Source organism: Pelodiscus sinensis, chromosome 21, assembly GCF_052426305.1.
Source record: "Pelodiscus sinensis isolate ZL-2025 chromosome 21, ASM5242630v1, whole genome shotgun sequence".
NCBI lineage: Eukaryota > Metazoa > Chordata > Testudines > Trionychidae > Pelodiscus > Pelodiscus sinensis.
Genome location: NC_143072.1, coordinates 2171842 through 2198590, shown reverse-complemented (window position 1 = coordinate 2198590; position 26749 = coordinate 2171842). Strand labels below are relative to the sequence as shown.

The window sequence follows — 26749 nt, the reverse complement described above, 5'->3', positions numbered from 1 at the left end:
TGATTGGCTGGCGGCGGCCGGCGCTGTTCCGGGGTGGCGCGATGGCGGCGGAGGACCCGGCGGGCGAGTGGCGGGCGGCGCTGCCCCACCACGCCGTGCTGTGCCGGCTGCGCGAGCGGGGCGCCCCCGGGCCCGACCCCGGGCCCGCCCGCAGCCTGCTCTTCGGGCTGGGCGCGGACCTGTTCCTGTGGGAGGCGGAGCGCGGCGCCTTCTTCACCCTCAGCCTGCGGGGCCTGAGCGGCGGGGGGGCCGCGGGGCTGGGCCGGTACCAGGTACCGGGGGGGTCTGAGGGGCGGGGGGCCGCGGGGCTGGGCCGGTACCAGGTACCGGGGGGGTCTGAGGGGCGGGGGGCCGCGGGGCTGGGCCGGTACCAGGTACCGGGGGGGTCTGAGGGGCGGGGGGCCGCGGGGCTGGGCCGGTACCAGGTACCGGGGGGGTCTGAGGGGCGGGGGGGCCGCGGGGCTGGGCCGGTACCAGGTACCGGGGGGGTCTGAGGGGCGGGGGGCCGCGGGGCTGGGCCGGTACCAGGTACCGGGGGGGTCTGAGGGGCGGGGGGGCCGCGGGGCTGGGCCGGTACCAGGTACCGGGGGGGTGTGAGGGGCGGGGGGGGCCGCGGGGCTGGGCCGGTACCAGGTACCGGGGGGGTCTGAGGGGCGGGGGGGCCGCGGGGCTGGGCCGGTACCAGGTACCGGGGGGGTCTGAGGGGCGGGGGGCCGCGGGGCTGGGCCGGTACCAGGTACCGGGGGGGTCTGAGGGGCGGGGGGCCGCGGGGCTGGGCCGGTACCAGGTACCGGGGGGGTCTGAGGGGCGGGGGGGCCGCGGGGCTGGGCCGGTACCAGGTACCGGGGGGGTGTGAGGGGCGGGGGGGCCGCGGGGCTGGGCCGGTACCAGGTACCGGGGGGGTGAGGGGCGGGGGGGCCGCGGGGCTGGGCCGGTACCAGGTACCGGGGGGGGGTCTGAGGGGCGGGGGGGCCGCGGGGCTGGGCCGGTACCAGGTACCGGGGGGGTCTGAGCGGGGGGGGGCCGCGGGGCTGGGCCGGTACCAGGTACCGGGGGGGCCTGAGCGGCGGGGGGGCCGCGGGGCTGGGCCGGTACCAGGTACCGGGGGGGTCTGAGGGGCGGGGGGGCCGCGGGGCTGGGCCGGTACCAGGTACCGGGGGGGTCTGAGGGGCGGGGGGGGCCGCGGGGCTGGGCCGGTACCAGGTACCGGGGGGGTCTGAGGGGCGGGGGGCCGCGGGGCTGGGCCGGTACCAGGTACCGGGGGGGTCTGAGGGGCGGGGGGGGCCGCGGGGCTGGGCCGGTACCAGGTACCGGGGGGGTCTGAGGGGCGGGGGGGCCGCGGGGCTGGGCCGGTACCAGGTACCGGGGGGGGCCTGAGGGCGGGGAGGCCGCGGGGCTGGGCCGGTACCAGGTACCGGGGGGGGTCTGAGGGGCGGGGGGGCCGCGGGGCTCGGCCGGTACCAGGTACCGGGGGGGTCTGAGGGGCGGGGGGCCGCGGGGCTGGGCCGGTACCAGGTACCGGGGGGGGTCTGAGGGCGGGGGGCCGCGGGGCTGGGCCGGTACCAGGTACCGGGGGGGTCTGAGGGGCGGGGGGGCCGCGGGGCTGGGCCGGTACCAGGTACCGGGGGGGGTCTGAGGGGCGGGGGGGCCGCGGGGCTGGGCCGGTACCAGGTACCGGGGGGGGTCTGAGGGGCGGGGGGGCCGCGGGGCTGGGCCGGTACCAGGTACCGGGGGGGGCCTGAGCGGCGGGGGCCGCGGGGCTGGGCCGGTACCAGGTACCGGGGGGGGTCTGAGGGGCGGGGGGGCCGCGGGGCTCGGCCGGTACCAGGTACCGGGGGGGTCTGAGGGGCGGGGGGCCGCGGGGCTGGGCCGGTACCAGGTACCGGGGGGGGTCTGAGTGGCGGGGGCCCGCGGGGCTGGGCCGGTACCAGGTACCGGGGGGGTCTGAGGGGCGGGGGGGCCGCGGGGCTGGGCCGGTACCAGGTACCGGGGGGGGTCTGAGGGGCGGGGGGGCCGCGGGGCTGGGCCGGTACCAGGTACCGGGGGGGGTCTGAGGGGCGGGGGGGCCGCGGGGCTGGGCCGGTACCAGGTACCGGGGGGGTCTGAGGGGCGGGGGGGCCGCGGGGCTGGGCCGGTACCAGGTACCGGGGGGGGTCTGAGGGGCGGGGGGGCCGCGGGGCTGGGCCGGTACCAGGTACCGGGGGGGGGGTCGGGGAGGTGTCTGAGGTTGTATGGAGCCCATGGGGCTGGGCCGGTACCAGGTACCGGGGGGGGTCTGAGGGGCGGGGGGGCCGCGGGGCTGGGCCGGTACCAGGTACCGGGGGGGTCGGGGAGGTGTCTGAGGTTGTATGGAGCCCATGGGGCTGGGCCGGTACCGGGTACCGGGGGGGTCTGAGGGGCGGGGGGCCGCGGGGCTGGGCTGGTACCAGGTACCGGGGGGGTCTGAGGGGCGGGGAGCCCGCGGGGCTGGGCCGGTACCAGATACCGGGGGTGTCTGAGGGGCGGGGGGCCCGCGGGGCTGGGCCGGTACCAGATACCGGGGGTGTCTGAGGGGCGGGGGGCCCGCGGGGCTGGGCCGGTACCAGATACCGGGGGTGTCTGAGGGGCGGGGGGCCCGCGGGGCTGGGCCGGTACCAGATACCGGGGGTGTCTGAGGGGCGGGGGGCCCGCGGGGCTGGGCCGGTACCAGATACCGGGGGTGTCTGAGGGGCGGGGGGCCCGCGGGGCTGGGCCGGTACCAGATACCGGGGGTGTCTGAGGGGCGGGGGGCTGCGGGGCTGGGCCCGTACCTGGTACCGGGGGGGGGGGGTCGGGGAGGAGTCTGAGGTTGTATGGAGCCCATGGGGCTGGGCTGGTATCAGGTACTGGGCAGTGGGGGATGTGTCTGTGTGGGGAGAAGCCCAGGGGGCCGGGTTGGTACCAGTTGCGGGGGAGGGCATGAGACTGGTGCAGAGTCCATTGGGCTGGTACCAATTTCTGGGCAGGGGAGTGTGATACCCGGCGGGAGGGCTCGGCTGGATCGGGTGGGACCTGAGGAGGGCAATGCAGCGGGGGGGGCTAGGCCATTACTAGGCAGGGTGTCAGTCTGATGTGCCACACGATCTGACCTGTAACATTGGGGGCATCACATGCTTCACTGTCTTTGCTCCCACCTGGGCTGCTCACAGACAGCCCGACAGCGTGCAGGACCTCTGCATTTCAAATGTGGTCAGAGCCAGGTGGGCAGGCTGCCCAGTTCCTACTGTATTTTAAATTACAGAGCTGCAGCAGGGCTTGGTCCCAGACCCGGCATCAGCTGAGCTGAGACCCTACATAGACGGGCTGCTGCCGGAGCTTCCCCACAGCTATCTCCCTGGTGCCGCCTGCCTCACCCCGGGCTGCTGCCTCTGTTATTAGAGGCAGCTGTGGGGGGAGGAGCACCGCACCATGGAGATAGTGCTGGGGGGAAACCGACTTTTTCTCCCCCCCCCCCCACCCTTTGCTGTCTCCAGTACAGAGGCAGCAAAGAGCGGGGAAAGAAATGTGCGTAGTGGACTTGACTATCCAATAAGTCTAGCCTTATCAGGTAGTCGACTACTTGACTACTTACTTATATCCCTAACTCTGACACCAGCACCCTACTAGCAACACCCCAGTCCACTCCAGTTCTGACTTCCAGTACTCTCTGTAACTGCTTGCAAGTCTCAAATTTTCCCCAAAACATAATCAGGGCACGTTGATCTCTTCCTGTGCTCCATTTGTTGGCATGGAATGGTCACTTGACAGGTGATTGTCAATCAACTTTGATGCATGGCTAGAGGGTTCATCCTGTCCTTTTTTTTCGAGAAGTAGGTTTACCCCCTCACTAGACTTGACATTTTAGTCATAATTTCAGTTTATGTTCGTAATTCTTAATATTCAGCACAGAGCCCGGGGGAGGGGCTGAGAGGTGCAAAGCCTGAAGGACTGGGACAGTATTGGGGTGAGAGTGGCAGGGTGGTTTCTCCTCCATCCCCTGTAGTTGGAGGGGTTTCCATAGTGGGGGTTATTGTGAGATTCCAGCCCGTTCTCCAGAATTACTTCCTTTTGGGGGTACCTGTCCTGAGTGTTCCCCATCCATCTCCACAAGGACATGGTAGCCCCTGCGCAAGGAGCTTTGGCATTGGTATGGATGAGGGGGTGAATAAGGTCTTTCCAATCTCTGGGTGGGTATGCACCTGGCTAGTCCATAGTAGGTGCTTCCTGGTGTCTGTACTGTCCTTCAGCATGGAAGATAGCTTGGAACCTAAAAGGGTTAATTCTTCCAGGAAGGGAGAGGAGGCCAGTCCTGGGACTGTTTGGTATTACAGACAGATATAGATCAACAAAATCACAAGGCCCTTAATCATGAGGTTGGTTTAAAAATAACTTTAAAACAACAAATATCGGGAGGGGGGGAGGGGTTACTTTTTGAGGTTGGAACATTAAAAGTTCATGTTTTCAAGCTTTTCTCTGCAGCCATGAGGCCTAGTAGCTCACTTTTATAATGAAAACTGACATTTTCAGATGATAATGTGATTGTAGGAGCTGGGGCTCAAACAAAAGTACCAAGCCTCATGAGTCTTGCAATGAAATCGCAGGAGTTGGCAACACTCTGGATAAAATGTATAGTCTTGCGTGCAAGCACCATAGTGTGTACACAGCTTTAACTGTGAAGCAGTGACTGGCACCTTCGTTTACAAGTCAGTGAATGTTTCCAGAATAGTTAATGCAATGTTAACTTAAGGCTATGTAGTACTTTTTAAATGACTTATTTATTAATACTAGTATTTCACTGTAATGCTTTAATTTTCAGACGTTGGTGTGCATAAATCCACCCCTTTTTGAAGTCTATGAAACCTTGTTAAGTCCTACACAGCATCATGTGGCACTCATAGGCATTAAAGGGCTGATGGTACTAGAACTGCCTAAACGCTGGGGAAAGAACTCAGAATTTGAAGGTGGAAAACCAACAGTTAATTGTAGGTAAGTTTTATGTATATCTCAGGTGTTTAATCACATTTTGTCTTAACATTCTTCATGTATGAGCCTCTAACCTTTCCCAATCAAATACAATGGTGCAAAAAAAGATATAACATATATGCTGAGTGTGCGATACAGAGCAGAAAATATGAACGAAGAGTTTCATAAATAAGGAGTAGAACATATTGAAGATTTCCAGTTGAACGTGGCCTGAGAGTGGTACAGTACATGCACTGAGTTGAGTCATAGGCTTGATGGGTTCATGAGACTAAGAGCCTCCACAAATCCAATTAGCACTGTCATAGAAGACCTTCTAAGACATAATTTCAAATGATCAGTTTACCTCACAGGCATATTGGGATACCAGCAACGTGGTATGATAGAGATAGGTTCACGTCCTCATTCCTAATGGACAAAATATCTCATGAGAATATAGGAATTATCAGGATCAGGCCAGTGGCCCAGTTAGTCTAGTGCTCTATCTCTGACAGTGGCCAATAACAGATCCTTTAGGGAGCGGCACAAGAAACCCTGTAGGGAGGTAGATATAGGCTAACCTGCCCTAGGGAAAAGTTTCCAGTGACTTAAGATTTATATCACAGTCATTCTACCCTCATCACTTTTGTTGGCAGTTTTGGGAGAGAGTCTAAAGACTGAATAGACCAGGAGACTTGAACTTCTTAATGCTGCTTCCTTTGGCTCAGGATTGTTAGTGGTTACCATGTTGATTGTTTTTTGTGTAAATGGACTTCAGCCTGAATAAGTGGAATAGAATGGCACCTTTTATTTGTACCAAATTAGCAACAGGAAAACTGGGGAGGATCATAAGACTTTCCTGTATTTGTATTTAATGTGTAAAAAGCAGTGTCACTTAGGGAGTGTATATACTACAGGGGTTTTTTGGAAAAAAGTGGCCTTTTTTCAAAAAAACTTCACCTGCGTCTAGACTACTGCTGAGTTCTTTTGAAATTAAATCGAAAGAACGCGGCAGTTTTTTCGACCACGGAAAACCTCATTTTATAAGGAATAATGCCTTTTTTTGAAAGTGCTCTTTCAAAAAAAGGCGCTATTGAACGCAAACAGCGCTTTTTCAAAAGAGAGCATCCAGACTGCCTGGGTGCTCTCCTTCAAAAAAGCAGCTTGCTTTTTCGAAAGAAGTGGTTGCAGTCTAGACGCTCTTTCAAAAGAGGCTTGTAGTCTAGACGTACCCTTGGGTGTGAGCATAGGGCTGTTGTGACACATGGCTGCACAGGCTGAATCTCTGGGACCCACTGCCACCATTGCTGCTCTTATAGCTGACACATGTTGCTACAAGCTGCTGATTCTTCTCCTCTCTGTTGTGGTCAAAGATGTCATTTTTTTCTGCCTGCATTCTCCAGCCGTGGTAACATGGCCTCAGTAATTTAGGATTTTTAAGCTGCTGCATATCCTTTCAAACACTTGTGGAAGGGATCATACAATGAAGCTATTCTGTTTCTGATTTATAAACTAGATCTGATAGCTTTATGGATTCAGTCCTCTATTAAAAAAAGCTGTATTCAGACAAGCATATCTAATGATGTCAAGGGTTAGCACACACATCTTTCATCCTCTTGGTGACTCAAGTGGATTGGGAAGATATCCATTCTTCATGTTACTTTAGTCAAGATTCAGAAATCTATATATGATGATGGTTATAAGTACTTGTATGGATTTACCTCTAATCACAGATACATATAAAGTGACTTCAGATTCTGTTAGAACTGTCTGATTAAAGGGACATTGCCATCTTGAAATCTAGTCAGTTTAAAATATTTAGTTTAAAGGACTTTTATATCCTACACTTGGTCACTGAGCATCTGCCAATTTTTGTTTCTTGTCATTTCCTATGTCTTGTAAATTTCTCCGTCGGGCTCTCATATAAGGGAGGAGGAATAAAGCAGGCGAAATTTACTGTAGTGACCCAGTCTAGTCAGATGGTGCTATCACACATACAAAATAAACTGGAAAAATATTCTGATCTTTGTTATTGTAATCTTAGGTTTTGTAACAGTAGTAGATAAAACACATTTTCTGACCAAAGGGACATGCAAATTTAATATCACCAAAAGCCATTTTGAGCCTTAAAATTAGGCTCTTTCCCCTGAAGATAAAAGTAATCTGTTTTGATGGTATGTCTTTGATAACAGTATTATAAATTTGTTATTGTAGCACCATTCCTATCGCTGAAAGATTCTTCACTAGTTCGACATCCTTGACCTTAAAACATGTGGCTTGGTATCCAAGTGAGACATTAGAACCTCATATAGTGCTGTTGACTTCAGATAACACTATAAGGTAAGTCTATTTCTGCTTGCTTTTCTGAACAACATTTAGTTGTTTGCTGTGTTATGTGTAGGCAGGCTTATTAGTGGAATTACAACATAAAAATAGCAGAGACAGAAGTTCAGGATAGTAACTGTTGTTTTTTCTTCTAGGATTTACAATCTGAAGGTGCCACAGATACCTGTGAAGGTGATTGCTCTTTCAGATGCTGAGGAGGAGAGTTTAATGCTCAATAAAGGGTTTGTGCAGTTTTAGATTTTGAAATGCTCTCAACAGGATAAAGTTGCTGATGGAACAAATGTGTTTTTTGTAGAAATGGAAAAGTGACTGGACAGAAGATGGTGTAAAGTGCTGTGATAAATTTGCCAGTGGGGAACCTTATTTCCTACTTTTCCATAGTTTGTTTTTATCTGCTCTTCCCAGAACATTAGCTGGACTTTCTCTGTCCTACCATTTTAGAGAGAATAGGGGATTAACTATCTGCAACAAAAGCAAAATATTATGAAGTTAATACAGTGTCTTAAACAGAAGTTAAAAGGGGGCTTTTTGGAAGAAACTACAACAAATGGAGGTCACCTTCCTTTGTCTCTGACCTAGCTGAAATGGAGAAACCTGTTGCTCTCCAACAGCCAAGCTATGGTTTAACATATTGTACTGAAAATACTATTATATCCTCACCTCTCTGAATGCCACACAGTTGAGCTAGCTGGCAGTTTATTTTCAGAAATGGAGTAAGAAATCAATAGGCATAATGGAGGTGGGAGGAAAGGTATTACAGTGCTTTGCATATGCATTTAATTGCAGAGAGGGGCAATACCCACCTTGAGGTTTCTGTGGCAGAAAATACTATTGGCTAAAGCACTGATCATTGTGAAATCTTAATCATATTTATCTAATGTAATAGTAAATGCTACTTGAAATGGGGGCAATAATTGTGTGCAGTCATCACCGACTATAATGTTTGCTGTCTCTCCTTCCCCAGGAGAGCGTACACAGCATCACTAGGAGAAACTGCAGTGGCATTTGATTTTGGGCCTCTGGTCTCTGTTCCAAAGAATATAGCTGGGCAGCGAGGGAAGGAGGAAGTATTGGCCTATCCTCTATACATATTATATGAAAATGGGGAAACCTTTCTCACATATATTAGCCTCCTACAAAGGTAAGGACGTAAGCAAATTGGTTGTTGTATTTGACATGTGATTCATATAGCACTTGTGTGTGTGTGTTTCATCTGTGTGCAGATTGTTCTATATTTTATATCAAGAATTGTGCTACTGCAGATGTTGTATTACATTCCATCACTTTATATTGTAAATCCAGGCTTACTCAGTGCGCCCCTTGGATGGGTGAGCCGCACAGAGTTCTGAGTTTCTAGCCTTTGATCTAATAGTTCTGGACCTGGAACTCAGGCAGTAGAGGCTCATTGTTTTATATCTAGACATCCTAAGTACAGTCCCCACTGCTGATAACCCACTTGTGTGTCACAGTACTTAAAAGGGACACTGTCAGATCAAATTTAAATAGAAATCTAGGGATTTGTTAAAAATCAGCTGTTCTAAAGGTACCATATTGACTTGGGGTTTCGACAACTGGCGTGTGCCAAGCTGCAGCTCCCATAGCTCGGTGAGGCTGTGCATCAAAGAACCAAACCTCTTTGGTGACTTTAGGGACTTCCAGCCAGGGTATCATTAGGAAAATGTTAGCATAGGAATCCAGTCCAAAGACAGGTTGAGACACAAAGAATTAGGTTATGTGAGAGGGTATGTAGCCTTAAGGGATGTAAAATCCCATTTAATTGGTTAATCAGTTAACCGATTAAAGGGGGTGGGGTCAGGCTGGGGCGCCTCTGCCCGCGATGAGCCCCACAGAGCTGGAGCAGCCCCCTATCGACAGCAGTCGGGGGACTGCTCCAGCCCCTACCGGATAACTGGTTAACCATTAACATCCCTACCTTAAGACAAATGAAAAGGACACTTATAATTGCTAAGTAGATGTAATTAGATATGCAAAATAAAATATTAGAAATTCTCTGTATTTAGGGTGCTAACACAGCAGCATGCATTCTCCGAGTGAGCGAGAAATAAAAGTTGAAGTTGATTAGAAAATGCCTATGCACAGAAGTGAAGCTGCCTAGTTCTTTTCATAGGCCAACATAAGAGTAATACAATAAATAACCAAGATGCTGGAAAATAAATTCTTAGGTATTGACATTTGTTCATGTAAGATTAACTTGCGTGTCTCTTTAAGCACTTTGTGTACAGCCCTTCGTAAAGGGATGTGGCACTGCTTATTGACTCCATTGTCTGGCAATTTTGTTAGTCTTAGACAATAGCAGATTATAATAAGATTCATGTCTTTGTGGGAGAGCACCATACAGTGCACATAGCCCAGGTTAATTCATTAGATTTCAGGTTGCCAAACGTGATCAAGAAAAACTAGTAAATGTGTTATGTTCCTGTAGCTATTGCCCTGGGCTTTAATTCTTTCCCAGGTGATTGGTGGAGACAGTTTTGGGTCTTAGCCTTCCAGTAAGCACTTCCTCATTTCTTCATTGCAGCACTGGAAAACTTGGCAAGCTGTTGGGCCCATTGCCCATGCACCCCTCAGCTGAAGATAACTATGGCTATGATGCTTGTGCTGTTCTGTGCCTGCCCTGTGTTCCCAACATCTTGGTGATTGCCACCGAGTCAGGAATGCTTTATCACTGTGTGGTGCTGGAGGGAGAAGAGGACGATGAGCAAATGGTAGGGTGGTGTTTCCTAGGAACTCTATCATGTCACTTGTTCTTGTGGTGGTCTCTTTCTGTCCCACATCCCATTTTCTGAATGAAAACTTTCAAACAAAATGTTCATGTTGGCCCCTTGCTAATCAGACCAGCAGTTAAAATAGAACCCTTTGGTTTTAGCCTAAATGTTGGTCTGATTAGCAAGGGGCCAACATGGATGTTTGTTCTGAATATTAAGTTTGACCGAGACCAAACTATAGCTTGATGCTTCTCAGAAACGTGGTTTCTTTTCAAAATATCTCCATTAAAATTAAAATGTGTTGACTCTGACGAGAAACTGGTATCACCAGCTGGAGAGTGATAAGCTTTTTAGGCTTATAGTACCACAGATGACACTGAAGATAGAGGAGCATAATAAATTCATGGGGACTGGGCAAGGATCGCTTACTGCTTGATTTCTGAAAAAAGCAGCGGCTCGGGAAAGCTTCTTCAGCACCTTCCTGCAGGCTTTAATTAGTGACTGCTAGGAACTTTTATTCAGGAAACAAGGATGTGTTTTCTTTAAAGGCTGGGAGGGCCCATCCTGGGCTAAGTAATGTTTTCTTGTTGCTAGAAAGATGCTTTACTGACTCATTCAAATACTTCTTACAGTCAGAAAAGTCTTGGGACCCAAGATCTGACCTCATCCCTTCTCTGTATGTGTTTGAATGTGTTGAATTGGAACTTGCACTGAAATTGGCATCAGGAGAAGAGGAAGAGCCATTAGAATCTGATTTCTCTTGCCCAATTAAACTGCACAGAGGTAAGAGTGTAGTTCAACAGTACTATTGCTGTTTTAATTCACTTAATTTCAAAATGAACTATATTAAGCAATGCAGACCGTATCACTGTACTCGGAGCAGTGTTTTTGAAAACAGTTCCTTGGAGTCTGTGTTGCAGCTACCTGTCTGTTAAAAGGATTCAGAAAACATTTGAATTTTTTTCTTCTTTATTCGTAATTTTAAAAAGGAAATCTCACAAGAACACAATGATGATGCTGAAATAGTTTTTTAAATGACTCCAGGCTTTCAGGACCTGCTATCTCTACACAAGATCAGAAGTAGAATTTGCAGCCTTTTAGACTTATAAAGAACTTAGTGGGTCAGACCAATGAGTCATCTAGTTCAGTGTCCTGTTGGTAGCTAGTGCAGGATGCTTCAGAGGGAATGAACAGGGCAAGTTTGAGTGATCCATTTGCAACAGTCCAGTCCTTTGCAGTTCGAGTTTTAGAAGTGTGGGGTTGCATCCCTGATCCTCTTGGCTAAGAGCCATTCGTGGACCAAAGATATCTTTGCACTTGTTATCGTTCTGACTGCTCCCATTAAAAAGGATGGGGAAAAGTTATCTAGTATTTCCTTCCTCTGCAATAGGGATGTTAAATGTGATTAGTCAATTAGTCGATAAAGGTGCAGCCGGGTTCCTCACTGTGCCTCTGCCGCCTCTACCCCCTCCCGCCATGGAGATGGTGCTGGGGGGAATCAGCTTTTAAGTCAGCTCCCTCCAGCACCAACTCCTGCACCCCCTTCTTGCTGCCTCTCAAATAGAAGCAGTGGGGCGGGAGCAAAATGTGAGTAGTCAATGTGACTACCCGACTACTCTTACATCCCTACTCTGCAGTGCAGAATTAAGAAATTGTTGTAAAGTCCAGTAGATCAGTAGTTGGCTTAAAATAACTTCTAACCTCTACTAAGCATATCTGTTACATGCTTATATCTCCTATTATTTTACTAACCCTTTATGATCTGTTTATAAATGAAACTGTAAATATGAAAAAAAGCACTGATTCAGCTGGTTGGGCTGAGTGCAGGAAAAGGGATAGGATAGCCCTTTCAGTGTAAGCATTAGTGCAAAGTTGATGAAAAGCTCATCTGAGTAGAGTGCTGAACCTTAGCTGAGTATGTACAGGATGCGTTTTCTGTCCCGTTAATATATAGCACTTAATTTTCAGATCCTAAATGTCCTTCTAGATATCACTGTATACATGAAGCTGGTGTGCACAGTGTTGGACTAACATGGATCCACAAACTTCACAAATTCCTTGGGTCAGGTGAGTAGTGAAAGTGTCTTCCACATGAGAGGAAATATGAAGAGCTTGAACATAATGAACTTGAACCAGTCTCCTGTGTTCATAGATGAGGAAGATAAGGACAGTTTACAAGAACTTGGAGTGGAACAGAAGTGCTTTGTGGAACACATTCTTTGTACAAAGCCATTGCCATGCAGGTAAGAAGGGACCATCTTCCATTTGCCTTGAGTGAATAAATGTTCTGTTATGTGTATTAACTCTCAACATCCCTTCTGAACAAATTACTTGATTGGCTGAGAGAATCCAAATCATCACTACTTATTAAACTCGGAGCACCAAGATTTGGTACCTTAGTGTTAGTGTTTATCCCAAATGCATTTTCATATCGAATTAAGCCTGCAATTCCCACTTTGATAGTATCGGAACTAAGGATATAAAAATGTGTTTTAAAAATTTCCCTAAAAATCCTAGTGGTTACACACTATGGGTTCTGCAGTATAAAGCTTAAATAAGCGTTATAGTGCAGTGCCCACCGCAAAGCTTCTCCAGGAGCGGAGCTGCCAGCTCCTACCAGCAAGGAGTGGATCTGGCAAGAGCTGCTGGCCCTGCTCCCAGGGAGGCTGCCCTGTAGCCGGCTCTCTGGGGAGTCAGTGTAACCTGTGCGGGTGGTGGGTAGCCAAGCTGTGCCTGCCACAGACAATGGCTGCAGTGGGATCTATGGGGCAGGAGCAGCCCCCTGGCCGGGGCAGTTGGGATCTGCTCCAGTCTCTAGCGATTAACTGGAATTAGTGAGAATTACCCATGTAGGGTGATGCTACCAGTTAACTTTCCACATCCCTAATCTGAACCTCAGCCATCAACATTAGGGCTATGTCTACACTTGCGGCTTCTTGTGTGAGTAATATGCAAATGAGGCAAAGCGTGGAATATCGCCAAGCCTCATTTGCATACCTAATGAGCCACCATTTTTTTCGAAAGAGGCTCTTGCACAAGAAGGAGCGTCTACTCTGCCCCTTCTTGCGCAAGAAAAACCCTCTTGCGCAATGCCGTTACACCTATTACTTTTCAGGAAGAACGGCATTGCGCAAGAGGGTTTTTCTTGCGCAAGAAGGGGCAGAGTAGGTTTTTCTTGTGCAAGAGCCTCTTTTGAAAAAAATGATGGCTCATTAGGTATGCAAATGAGGCTCGGCGATATTCCACGCTTAGCCTCATTTGCATATTACTCACGCAAGAAGCCACGAGTGTAGACATAGCCTAGCTGTCCTAGTCCAAGACTTAGGGCTTTAATGGGGCTTTCTAAATACCTCAGCATCAAAACACATACTGCCTTGAGACTCTCCAGCATAGTGTACTTCTGGAATGTTAAAGCTCAGACACCGCCAATACAAATAATTTCAGACCATCAAAACCTCCCTAATCTGTGGCAAACTGGGTAAAGAACCAGTTATGTTATATGATGTCATGTATCTGGAGTTTCCACAAGCTGGTTTTATTTCATAGTCAGAGCAAAATGGTGATTACTTACAAGAGGCTTATTTGAAATAGTGCGAGTGAACTTTAGCTATAAAAGCATTTTGTGCACCTGTCTGTCTTAAAGATGTCTTAATTCAGTGACGCATTTGGCTTCCAAGTTGATTGTTGTAGATGAATGCAGCTTTCTGCATATGGTCTTATTGCATTGACAAAAGATGTTTTCAATTATAATCTGTTTGATTTCCCCAGGCAGCCTGCTCCAATTAGAGGATTTTGGATAGTCTCTGACATCTTAGGGCCCACAATGATCTGCATCACCAGCACCTATGAATGTATCACAAGGCCTCTTCTGTATGTAGTTTTGGTACTTAATTTGATTGTGCTTTTCCCTTGTCTTAACCTGTATGCTGGAATCTTTCTTACAAAGTGCTTATCAGTTAAGTGCTTCAGTCTCTCAAGATTTCTTTATCTGTTCCTTTTGTCAGTTAAATTCTTCATTTCTGCTCTTCTTTTTCGTATTTATAATGACTATTTTTTTCAAATGCAACAAATATACCAAACTACAAGTGTTACTGTAATATACAAAGTGAATAGAGGGTTAAGATAGCTGTGTTGCTTTCCTTTATTTTCAGTGTCTGAATTAATCTTAGACTTCACAAAAAATCAGCCCAAATTGCTTTTAATTTTCCAGGCATTTCCCCTCCATGGAATGCCAGTTGTTTTGTTAGCTGTGAGGTCAGCCATATCACTGAACTGGCATCAGTGTTGGGTGAGGGAACCACTTTTCTGGTTTTTGCACAATTTTGTAATGATCAAAACTGAACATTGGAACCATGCCACCGTGTTGCCAGGTAACCTCTGGATGATGGCACTTCATGTAAAATAGATTTGAGCTTGACAGCTTATTTCTTTTAAAATAAATCTTATGCTTAGTAAATGGCAACTCATCCAGGACACGGTCCAATTGATGAAGGTACATTTTGAGGAATAACGTCATAACCCTACTACATCTTCAATGCTTAGCATAACCGAATCACTCTTTGTGTAGGGCCAAAGATTCTTGAAATACTGCTATAATACTTTTTATGGTATTTTTTCACCCGGTGATTTGAAAATGCTTTACATAGTCACGCAACATCCTGGAGCTAAACAGATTTGAAGCAGTGCACAAAATTGTCAGACTGTGTGTGTGTGTGGGTGGGTGGGGGGGGGTTAATCTCTCCACTGGGTTTGTGAAGTCTACAGGGGATGTGTGTGAATGGAGGAGAAAAATAGAAGTCCTTAGAAAATCATCACATGTGGGAAATTTGGTAAATAATTCTTAGATTTTTTTTTTTTGGTCTTGATAACTTATAACCTGGAGCTTGTTTAAATACCAACCTTATAATCTGCTTTGAAAGCAAGGACTGTTTCCATGACGACTTTCTTTTGGTTTTTCTAAAGTATCCTGACTGTGATTTAATCTGGCAGCGGCTGTCTCTGGCCTCTGTAGATACAAGTAGAGTTTCACTTGGCCATGTTTGATTTCAGTTCAAATGGCCATAGTGTTAAACACTTCCATGAATATTCCTATCAGACCCTATAATACTCCTATAGATCCAAGATCTATACTCTGATAATGAGTGTTGCACAGGACATGGTTCATAGCAGTTCTGTTGTTACTGCAGTAGCTGGAAGGCTTTCCCTAATGCGTGTCAGACTGGTGTAATTTAAGAATTTTTAAATTCCCTTGGTATCATCGAATCCTAGGACTGGAAGAGACTTCAGGAGGTTGAGTCCAGCCCCCTGCCCAAGGCAGGACCAATCCCAAGTAAATCATCCCAGCCAGGGCTTTGTCAAGCCAAGACATAAAAACCTGTAGGGATGGAGATTCCACCTCCTCCCTAGGGAACTCATCCCAGTGCTTCCACCTTCCTAGTGAAATAGTTTTTCCTAATATCCAACCTAGACTTCCCCCCCCTGTAACTTGATACCATGTCTCCTTGTTCTGCCATCTGTCACTACTGCAAACAGCCTCTCCCCCATCTTCTTTGGAACCTCTCTTCAGGAAGTTGAAATCTGCTATCAGAGCCCCCCCTCTCTCTTCTCTTCTGTAGACTAAATAAATCCAAATTCCTCAGTCTCTCCTCATAGGTTATGTGCTCCAGCCCCCTAATCATTGTAGTTGCCCTCCGCTGGACCCTCTCAAATGTGTCCACATCCTTCCTGTAGTGGGGGGCCCAGAATTGGATGTAGTACTCCAGATATGGCCTCACCAGTGCCAAATAAAGGAGAAAAATCACTTCTCTAGATCAGCTGGAAGTGCTCCTCCTAATGGACCCTAATATGCCATTAGCCTTCTTGCCTACAAGAAGAATATTTTACAGGATTGATATTTTAAAGACAGAGTGTATTGAAAGCAGAGTTCTGTGTTTGGTAACATTTAGATGCATGTTTTGTTTTGACAGAACGACAGTCCATCCAGCATCCCCTCCACTCCTGTGTACCAGGGAGGACACTGAAATTGCTGTGTCACCTCTCCGCATCCTAGCTGAATCACATCACTCATTTGAGAAACATATCCGAGGAATCCTGCAGCGCAGTTCTGCTAACCCATTGCTTTTGAAGTACGAGACTCTTTTCTGGGACTCATAAGAAGGAGACTACATTATAGAAGGAACATGCACCCTAGAATCTTTTGTCCATGTGTGTTGGGACACTGAAATGGGGGGAGGGCTGCCAGAGATGTCAGTTGCTATGCCTAGTGTCTTCTACCCCATACAGACTTCTGAGACTTCTCTGGTTAGCAGAGAATTTACCCTTTAAAAACACTTGTTAGTGGGACTGCATATACAGAAAGAACTTGTTCTTTGTGTTTTAAGGTCTGCTGACAAAGATGCATCTCCTCCCCCCGAGGAATGTCTTCAGCTCCTTAGCAGAGCCACACAGGTGTTCAGGGAAGAATATATTCTGAAACAGGATCTGGCAAAAGAAGAGATCCAGCAAAGGTAACGTGGTTTTATAAACAGGTGACACATTTAAGCTTGACCTTTGTTTTTAATGACATCAGGATATGCCCAGGTAAGAGATGCCACCATGTATAAATATTAAAAGATTGCAGTTAATGCTAGACCCCATAAAATATAGTACAGGGTGAACCTCTCTAGTCCAGAATGCTCTGGTCCAGAAATAGCTGTCATCTAGAATGATTTTGGTTAGCCAGATGTCCACTTTTCGTGGGTGTGGCCAAGTTTCCTGCAGCCCCAAAATTTTGTTTACAGCCACCAGTCCTACCTCTCTGTGTTCTGTGCTGTTAGTTAGCTCTAATTTACTCCTAAATGTCCTCCAACAGCCCAATAAGCAGTAGAAGTTTTGGTAATATTGACCTCCCATAGTCTGAAAAATTCTCTCATTCAGAACTGGTCAGGTTCCAAGGTTGCCACACTAGAGAGGTTCAATCTGTATGAAGGACCAAATGGGGATGGTCAGACAGCTCAGTACCTGGAAGAGCACCTGCAAATAATCATAATGTAGAGAAAGAAATCTATTTTTGATCCTCAGTTGTGTTGATCTGAGACTAGTTATATTCCAAAAGTGGTATATGCAAGTTTCAGATCAGTATTACCCCACATATGTCAGCATAATGCCTTCTACAGATGATCAGCGTGAGGAAATACTGAAAGGATGTATCAGGCTGGGAGCTTGGTTCCAACTACTTAAAACCTACTAGTAAAACATTTCCTTTTGGATATAATTGTATGTAATCAAGCTGCCTCCATCGCTGGTGCTCTATCAAGACCTGTACCATGGTAACTGTTTTGCCACAAGTGCTAAAAATGAGAAATTAGAATGAAGAATTTTCTCTGCTGCCTTTGAACCCTCTTCATCTTGAGAGATGTTCCTTCTCTCTTGACCTACTTTTAACTCGCCAGAGTGTCTGAGTTTTGTTGGCTTTTCTCTGGAGAGTAGTAATCATTACATTCCCTCGTGCATGGACTGGTCTCTGACTCAATTCTCATTTTTAGAGTGAAATTGCTGGGGGCACAGAAAAACAAACAACTGGAAGATCTTAAGTACTGCCAAGAGGAAAGGTGAGTTCACCCTGTTTAATTGGCTCTGCCAGTTTTTAGCTAAATCATGGAATGTTAATTGCCTTAACTAACAGGCTGATTAGACTTTTAGTGAGACTCCCTCCTCCCACCCCGTGTGTCACAGTTACCATCCAGCCCAGCTCTTCAGAGCTTCGCTAGCCCCTTTAAACCAGACCATCGAATGTGCTATTTTTTGTAACTGTGACTCTCACTTGTATAAAGGAACAGTCTGCGAGAAATGGCTGAGCGCTTGGCTGACAAGTATGAGGAAGCTAAAGAAAAACAAGATGATATCATGAATAGGTGAGCACTTAGATTGACACTTGTTTTCTCATCAATGCTGGATGCTACTGAGATTCAGAACACTTTGGTTGTAGGGGGAGGGAGGAGGAGAAATCAGTTGATTTTTCACAATACTGCAAAGTCCACATAAGCAGAACATGCCAAATGTTTTTGGGTGTATATTTCCCCTCCCGTACCCCGGATAGAAGCAGCTGTGTGGGGGGGCAGGTGGCTCCCCAGGAGCCTGCATGTAACCATGAAGGTTAACCACTGAGCCCAGGCTCATCGATTAATTCACATCCCTAGAAAGGAGTGCCAGTGGTTACAAATTAGTACACAGTCCAGTACAAAAAAGGTGGTGTACAGAAGTTTCAAAGTTACCTTTGACTTTTTTTTTTGCGCATGAAGGATGAAGAAAGTGCTTCGCAGTTTTCACACTCAACTTCCAGTTCTGTCAGACAGTGAGCGAGACATGAAGAAAGAATTACAGACAATACATGATCAACTGCAGCACTTAGGAAATGCTATCAAACAGGTGAGCATCAGGTGGCACTGGAACTAGAAAATATGAAGTGGAAAACATGGCAGAAAAGCATGCAGGGACAGACTGAGGCATTTTCTGAACTTAGGAGATAATTCTTAATGTACCTGCCTATGTGGTACATTTGATCTGTGCTTCTGCTCATTCCTATTTTCTGTCACATGTAATGAAACAGTTACCAGAAACTTTATGAAACATTCAAGAGTTAAGTCCATTATTCTTGTCACTTCTAGGTGAAAATGAAAAAGGATTATCAGCAGAGAAAGATGGAAAAAGGAATCAGTCCACGAAAGCCTACCATAACCCTGAGTGCCTGCCAGAGCAAGTGCATCCAGACAGTTCTGAAAGAAGAGTAAGTGAATTTTTCCAAGCTTGGCTCCGTGTGCTTTGGGTTGTTTTGAGAGTGTATTCAATGCCCAGCCTTTTAATGGCACTGTTTAGACTGTCAGAGTTGATATATGGATACTTAAAGGCTGTGTCTACACTGGCAAGGTTTTTCCAGAAAATCATCTGATTTTCTGGGAAAACTTGCCAGCTGTCTACACTGGCCGCCTGAATTTCCGGAAAAGCACTGATGATCTAATGTAAAATCATCAGTGCTTTTCCGGAAAAACTGGTTTGATCTGAGGAAGTGGGTCTGGCCCACAAAAGCTCATCATCTAATAAACCATCTTGTTAGTCTTTAAAGTGCTACATTGTCCTGCATTTTGCTTCAGCTACCCCAGACTAACACGGCTACATTTCTATCACGATTCTCTATGCTGCTCCCGTTCGGGCAAAAGTCTTTTTCCGAAAGACTTTTGCCCGAAAGGGCCAGTGTAGACAGCATGATAGTGTTTTCCGCAAAAAAAGCCCCCATCGCGAAAATGGTGATCGGGGCTTTTTTTTGCGGAAAAGTGTGTCTAAATTGGCCACGGATGCTTTTCTGGAAAAACGTCCTGCCAATCTAGACGCGCTTTTCCGGAAATGCTTTTAACGGAAAAATTTTCTGTTAAAAGCATTTTCGGAAAAATCATGCCAGTGTAGATGTAGCCAAAAGGTTTATCTTCACAGAAGGGAGATAATACATTACAAATAGCTGGTAACTTACATTCTTATTCGGTAGCTAAGCTTTGGACATGACAGAAGTGATGGGTCTGATCTTTCTTTAGAGAGCGCACTGCTTATGTAAAGACTGAAGCATGTGGGAACTCTTGTGGCAAATGTCCAAGAACTGTGCATGTCAGCCTGAGAGGTCCATTGGTCTGCTCCTTCCCTCAACAGTCCATCTGGCTGGGAAACCCTTAGTTTTTCATCACTTTACATAAGCTGCAATCACATCTGACAGACATATGTGAAAAATGAAATTGAGAGCCTGGGCTGTACAAGCCTTCCTGGACCCTGGGTACTTACTCAGGCTATGTCTAGACTATGGGCTTCTTTCACAAGAAAGCATCCACACTGCAAAAGTGCATTGAAAAAGCAATCTGCTTTTTCGAAAGAGCGTCCACATTGAATGGATGCTCTCTTGCATAAGGGACAAGGAGTCTTGTGGCACCTTATAGACTAACGGATTTATTGGAACACAAGCTTTTGCGGGCAAAGACCTACTTCATCAGCCCTATCTTGCATGTAAGCTGTGATTGCTATGGACAAAATGGCCACCAGGGCACCTCTTTCCTCTTCTTCTGAAAACTCGCTCTTCCTCATCCACACATGCCTTTTTGCAAAAGAGCTCTTTTGGAAAAAGGCTTCTTCCTCATAGAAGGAGGATTACCAATTCTGGAAAAACCCTTCTGTTCTTTCAAATTTCTTGCAGAAGGATGCAATTGCAGTGTGGCTGTTCCTAAAGTTCTGTTGGAAAAAGGCTGTTTTTCTGACAACTGTAGTGTGAACATACCCTCAAGTAGCTAGCCTGCACCAAAGCTGCTGTAATTGTGCCTTCACTGTGCTGCTGTCTGAGCTCACTTGAATCTAGCCTGCTCAGGTTTCTCTAGAGGAGGTGCAGGCACAGCCAACAAGTGAGGTGTAGAGAGAGAAAGACCGTAAGGTAACCAGCTACCTACGGGCAAGTCTAAAGGACTGAAACGTCGATAGGTGCAGCTTAAAAAGCTGAGCAGGTAATGGACAAATTCATGAATGTCAAGTCAAATTTGAGTGGTCATACATAAGTCTTCACAGAATAAGCCATATGAAAATAAACCCCTAAAAGTGGAAAAAGCAGCACAGGCTGGCTGACAGTGAAACCAACCTCACTGTAGGGAGCCATTCAGAGAAGCACAATGCAATAGGAATTGAGAGAGGACGGTTGAAGCCAAATACATACTGAAACTATAGTGCTAGTCTTGTGTTCTTAATGAAGCCAAGGGAGTGAGGGGTCTTTCCATCAAGCTGCATTGTTTTTTGGAGCACTGCTGCTGTGGGTCCTAACTTACTGTGGCAATTGTAAAGAGTTTGATAAAGCATGGTTTCTGCAAAACTTGTATTCCCTGATTTTGCAGGAGTTTGACCACTTGCAGTAGTGGTTCCTAGGCAACATCTGTACCTACTTCCTGTTAACTACCAGGAGCCCATCCACCTAAGATTTAGTAAGCTGGATTCTTTTGTGTTTTGCACAGCAGCAGCAACCCTACTGGAAAATTTTGGGGTTGTCACCAAGGGCATACAATGGAGCCTCACTGTTAAGAGACAGGTTTTATAAGATGCCAACCAATCAAATAGTTCAGGAAGAATTACCTTTAGCTTAATACTATGTCCTGCCTTTTAGCTGCAGGGGCAATGTTTATGATTAGCTCCAAACAAGGCAAACCAATCACATCCCTTCCCCACTCAGAACTACAGCACGGTACAATTCAATTTGTCTACTTTCTTGCAGGGGAGAACATATAAGGGAAATGGTAAAACAGATCAATGACATCAGAAGCCATGTGAACTTCTAAGCCCCCACAATAGAAGGGCCGAAATGCTTTTGAGACCAGCAACAAGAAATATGTTAAGGGGAGAACATACAATCCACATCTATTTATCAGCAACAATTTTGTGCTGCATATGCTTTTTATTTTGTAAAGACTCAGTATCAAATAAAACTCTTTTGATAAGAAAAAAATCTTTTTACAAGCTCAATTTGTTGCCTTAGAGCTTACAGTCTTACATATTGATTGGATAGTTGTAAGTATTAAAGCAATATAGAAAAGAGCAAGATTTAGAAGTGATGTTTACTTAACAAGGGAGGGGCTATGGCTCATCTGCTGAAGCTCCCTCTGGCAGAGAGCAGCTTGGAAAAACCAGAAAAGCACGCACACATGCACTTCAGCAGCTTTTGTTTAATTTGGAACATTTTCTTAAGGACACACCTTCAATACAGATAACAAATGGTTACATTTGAATTCTGTAGACAGCAGAATTCTACATCCACAATTGCACAGGACACCAAGGGCTGGATTCACTGAAATGCAGTATTCACTTCCAAACACTCAGTTTGCCTGTATCCAGGGAGAGGACTTAGAATTTAGAGGCCAGTTGTAGGTCTACTTTAGGAAGACTTCAAGGGATTGAATATTATGCTTGACTTCTTCCCTGCTGCCCCAAAAGAAGAGGCATAGTCAAGCTAAGCTTAACAAAGGAGTACTGCACTGCTTGACGATGGCGCACACAAGTGCCAAAATAGCTTTTAAGGAAAGGTGGATTACTAGACATGCTGCAGAAAGAACATTTTAGTTGCACAGATTAAGACTACACAAGTATTGGGAATACTTTGAAATTCACTGAATTTTCATTTTACAGCCTATACTGAACCATCCCAGTCTTCTAAGTTTTATTTGCAGTGTAGTAGGTAACATACATATTTTAGCTAGTGCATGTTAAAGAGATACAACTAATCACCCTCACATCAAACTGAGCTCAGGAGCTTCTATGAGAGGGATAATTTTCCTCCTATAGTCAGTTATGGATACAATGGTACTCAGTCTTGCTATAAAATGGATTATTTGCACTTTAAATCCTGCTTTGTTTGTACTCTTGCATACAATTTTCCAGTAGGCACCCGAGTTTTCTTTCCTCACACCTTTGGGTTCTTCTGGCTAAACCATCACCATCCCTACAGTAGCTCAGCTATAGGGCCTTGTTTGTTTGACAGTCTAGGTCTTGGAACCGCAGTCAACCACTTCATCTCTGCCAATCTGCTCAGGGCTGTGTTTTCACCAAGAGCTCGAATTGTGGTTTTGGACTCACTCCAGCCTACACATGTAGTGAGACAGGGAGGTCAGCCTGGGCCATAGGAATAGAGATTAACAGCTGACAAGCTCATTCCCATACTACAGTTTACCTTTAAACACTGGTACCCAATACTTAAAAGCTAAACAGAAGAAGATCAAGCTAGGAAAAGAGGGAAGAACATGGAGAGACTACTACACTATTAATAGCTGTCTGAATAATAAAGGTTTAGAAACAAAACAAAAATTAAGTTAAGGTTGCTGCACCAATATGCTCTGTAAAAAAAAAGCTGTAACCATTTAGTTCCCCTTCTCAACTAATCTCTCCCAGAGCCTGTGAAGCCCCTACTCACATCCTAATTATACATGTAGCCACCTTTCCAGGCTAAATGTTTAGTACACCAACATGTACATACATGCAAGTTTCCATTCTGTAATTGCTATATTAGTTACTAGCAAGTATATGAATTCTCATTAATAGCTCATCCACTCATTTTTCCTGAAGACTGCAGCAACACAGCCATCATCCACAACTGACTACCATGTACCATAGCCACATGAAATGCAGTACATGAAAGCCACATCAATGAAAACATAACCAATAACATGAGGAGAGTTGCAGCTGAGAAGAGGAAGTGACTTAGTGTAGAAAAGATCTTGAATGATTATTTCTGTACTCTCTTTGAGTTTGGGATATACAACCTTAACTCAAAGTTAAATACTTTTGTGCCAGATTATGGATTTCCTCAAATAGGTGCTACAAAAAAATTAATGTTAAATGTATTCCAGGTCTCATACAAGAGCTGTCTTCCTTAAAGCACTGCTACCAAGTTCAAGTACCAGTAGAATATTAGCCCCATAAGGTAAAGGAGGTAATATCCTTTATCAGAAACAAACTCACCAACAAGCAGAAGTTGGTTAAATAAAAGATACGATCTTCCCCACCTTGACTCTAATATTGTGGGATTGACACAACACTGCATTGTAGACTTAGCTAATTTCAAGCTAAAAACAATTTTGTCCTGTGACTTTGCTGCCAAATACAGGCCCACATTTTCAAGTGTGTACATAGAATATAGAGCATGTGCCTCTTAAGAACTGTAGATGCTCGATGTTAATATGCAGAAAGGATATTCCTACTAACCTTTTCATTAGTAAAGGCTGAAATACTGATCAAATGATAACTTCCTTTCCTCTCATAGGCCAGAGCTAGTTCAGTTGTAACAGGGGCAGTCCAAATATTCAATTTGCAACACTTAGTGTACAGTGACAAATAAGCCACCATCATCAGATATCCTGTATGGAATTCCAATATCTCAAAAAGGCATGTTATAATACTGCTTTGTATGACAAGAAACCCAAACCTAGGACCTATAGAGTATCACTCAGTCATCTTTTTGCTGCTGTTGCACAGAGTAACCTTAAGTTAAGAATCAGAGTAGAATTTGGGCTACTTCCTCTGTTTTAAGCAATATCAGGATATGTTTGAGATGCACTGCACTGGAATGAAACCTGCAGAATAATGCAGTTTGATGCTTTTGTGCTACATGATGCATGTTCTATTAACCCAACCTATATGTGGCATGGGTGTGAGACTTTGAATTTCTCCTTAATTCAGAGTCCTCTTCCTTTTTCAACTACAAATTACACAGGGTAAAAGCTAGTTCACAGAGCGACTTCCACCCCTGCAGAGAGGATGTGCAAATGCTCTATGTGTTACTCAAAATGGTGCACAGAGTTTTGTTAAGTCTTAACACAAATACAGGACTAGCAACACCTCAGTTCTAAAATTGAGAAAGTATCAGTTAAGGTTCAATTTTTTTAAATAATTCAGTGGGTGAAGGAGAAGTTATAAATAGTGCTTTTTTTTTTACTACAGAATTTTAATTTACAGTCCATTCTTGAATGATCAATTCATTTTTTGGATTAACTTGTTTCAGCTCCTGAGACACACTCATATCAGCCACATTCCACAGCATTCAGATTGTTCAACAAAAACAGTTTAAAAAGCACTGAATTAGGAAATAAGATCAATATCCAGTGTCCTGCTAATAAATTTGTATTTTAATATAAAATATTCATACAGCACACTACACCTCAGGCTGCCTTCTAGCTGAATACTGTTACTGTCTATTCAAAACAGGAAAATTCAATCACTTTGTGTTTTGAGGGTCAATATGATTTCCAGCAGCTACTCTGATCACAGTATTTAGGGGGAAATGTTCCAGGTATCTATATTAGGTTAAGAAGTTAGCCAAAGGGAAAAATATTTCAGAACGTGAAGGACTGTTTCCACTTACCGTGGAAAATGCTGCACCCATTAGTGTTCCCATTAGAAAATTCTCTTCTACACTGCAAGGCTCCCTGGTGCTCTCTTCCTGCCCTGTGCAAAACCTTCTCTCCTCTAGAAACAAGCTCAGTCATTGTTCCCCTCTGTCATCATCTGCTCTTTCAGTTAGAGTTAAATAATAATTAATGTTGCTATAAAGATGAGTTAAAAACCCCAAAGGCAGCCTTGGAGCCTTGCCCATCAGGGTGTCATGTTTCAGGAAGCTGATTAATGTCTGTCAGTTTTGTGTCATTCAGGATTGCACGAATTCTCTCCAAGGAATCTGCCTGCCGGATCCGTTCCAACTGCACCTACAAAAAGCAACAAATACAGTGCGCTGGTAAAATGTGCGTAATAAGTCTCGGACCAGAAGACATGCTGTTAGAGTGGATGTTGTCTGCTTTGATATGCTACCTCAGCATATCCAGTAACCACTTCTGCACGTAAAACAATGGCACTGTACTCCCAACTAAGAAACAGTAGGCTGGCTCTGTGTTCTGTAAAGAGCCTAATTCAGTTAACAATAACTGACTTGTTTGCTACATCTGAAAAGTCCACGCAACATCATTTGTAAGCCTCTAGTCAGTGATGGCATTAGTTAATGCCAACTCCTGCAGAGAACCCAAAATTGACTCCTCTCCAAGGTAAGCAATGGATTTCGAGTTCCTCCCCTAGGATGGATTTTCAGTAAGTAGTGCTTTCTTCCACCACAGGTGCCTAAAAAGAGGCTTCAAGTTTGTTCATTCAAGATCAAGAAAAAAAGGGCAAAAGCGTCCCCAGTTACTATGCCATTCAACTCTTTCCTATATAAAACAATTTATTTACTGAGTTGATTCACAGAGCTTCACACCCCTCTCTCTCTTCCTCCCCCCAATTAAATGTTAAACCTTAACACTGCAAGTGCAGTACTTGGCATGATAGCTAAGTACTCATCTATACTGAGCTTATGAAATTACTCCAAACATTAGCATATGATATATTTGATACACATCGTGATGCAATCGTTCACAGAATGACTGATAAAGTGGCTAAACAAGGTAAATATTTTTGGAAAAAATTGAGTAGCAGTAGCGATCTAATCTTGTTTAAATCCCATCAACCCATGAGAAAATAAAACACAGATAGCCTAGTTAGGTGTAGGAAATCAAGGAAGAGGACTCTGCTCAGAGCCAGGCATGTGGAAAAGTCAAATTAAACTGCAAGGAGGGTGTATTGGGGTACGTATGTTGCATAAATCTAAGAACAGGAGGTATCGTGGGTTGAAAAAGCCACTAATTAGATGATTCATTGCTGAGACATCAATTACAGTCATTTGGTGGTATCAACATACCAGTGCATGACATACCAGCAAGGAGGACTAGAGAAGGGTCAGATTCAAAAGGCGATGTAAAAGATGGTGTGAATCTTCCATGAGTGAGTGTAGCAAGTGTTGGAATCTGTGCAACTTCACACAGACGTCTGATGGGGTAAGTTAAAATGCTGTGGGGAGCTACTTTAAAACTATTTGTGTTTGCGCACACTGTAGACGTTAGGGATGTAATCATTTAAACAGCTAATCGATAAGTATGAGCTTATCAGTTTCCATTATGGCTACACGATGGCTCCCACTCCTGGGAAGCCGGCTGTTACCCCACGCTGTGAGCTCTAAAGTATAAAAAACTGCAGAGACTCTGCCCTCCCCGTGAAGCCAGTTCCCCAGAAGCAGGGCCAGCAGCGGATGTGCGCTGGGAGCCGACTTATAAGCCAGCTCCTGGCGCATACCTGCTTCTGGCTGCCAGCCCCTCTCCTGG

General features: G+C 46.0%; 2 protein-coding genes across 6 annotated transcripts in view; one reads left to right on the top strand and one right to left on the bottom strand.

The window, feature by feature from the left end:
• The first annotated feature begins 9 nt into the window (after window positions 1–9).
• On the top strand, window positions 10–21525 carry NUP88 (nucleoporin 88). 2 transcript variants are annotated; one of them, XM_075904390.2, is made up of 18 exons: window positions 10–272; window positions 4287–4370; window positions 4814–4983; window positions 7171–7296; window positions 7437–7523; window positions 8267–8443; window positions 9842–10028; window positions 10661–10811; window positions 11997–12095; window positions 12181–12271; window positions 13797–13898; window positions 15995–16153; window positions 16409–16534; window positions 17552–17617; window positions 17840–17920; window positions 18308–18434; window positions 18674–18792; window positions 21295–21525. In XM_075904390.2, exons 1-18 carry the CDS (start codon window positions 42–44, stop codon window positions 21356–21358), a joined length of 2247 nt encoding a protein of 748 aa, XP_075760505.2. In that variant the 5' UTR covers window positions 10–41; the 3' UTR covers window positions 21359–21525. The 2 variants fall into 2 exon arrangements, with proteins under 2 accessions (XP_075760505.2, XP_089628166.1); XM_089772040.1 differs by lacking the exon at window positions 4287–4370.
• Window positions 21526–21722: 197 nt separating this feature from the next.
• Window positions 21723–26749, bottom strand: part of RABEP1 (rabaptin, RAB GTPase binding effector protein 1) — a 91968-nt gene continuing 86941 nt past the window's right edge. For all 4 annotated transcript variants that reach the window (XM_075904383.2, XM_075904385.2, XM_075904384.2 and 1 more), the window contains one exon: window positions 21723–25270. In XM_075904383.2, the coding sequence (XP_075760498.1) occupies window positions 25169–25270 (102 nt within the window). In that variant the 3' untranslated portion in view covers window positions 21723–25168. The remainder of the gene's footprint in view (window positions 25271–26749) is intronic.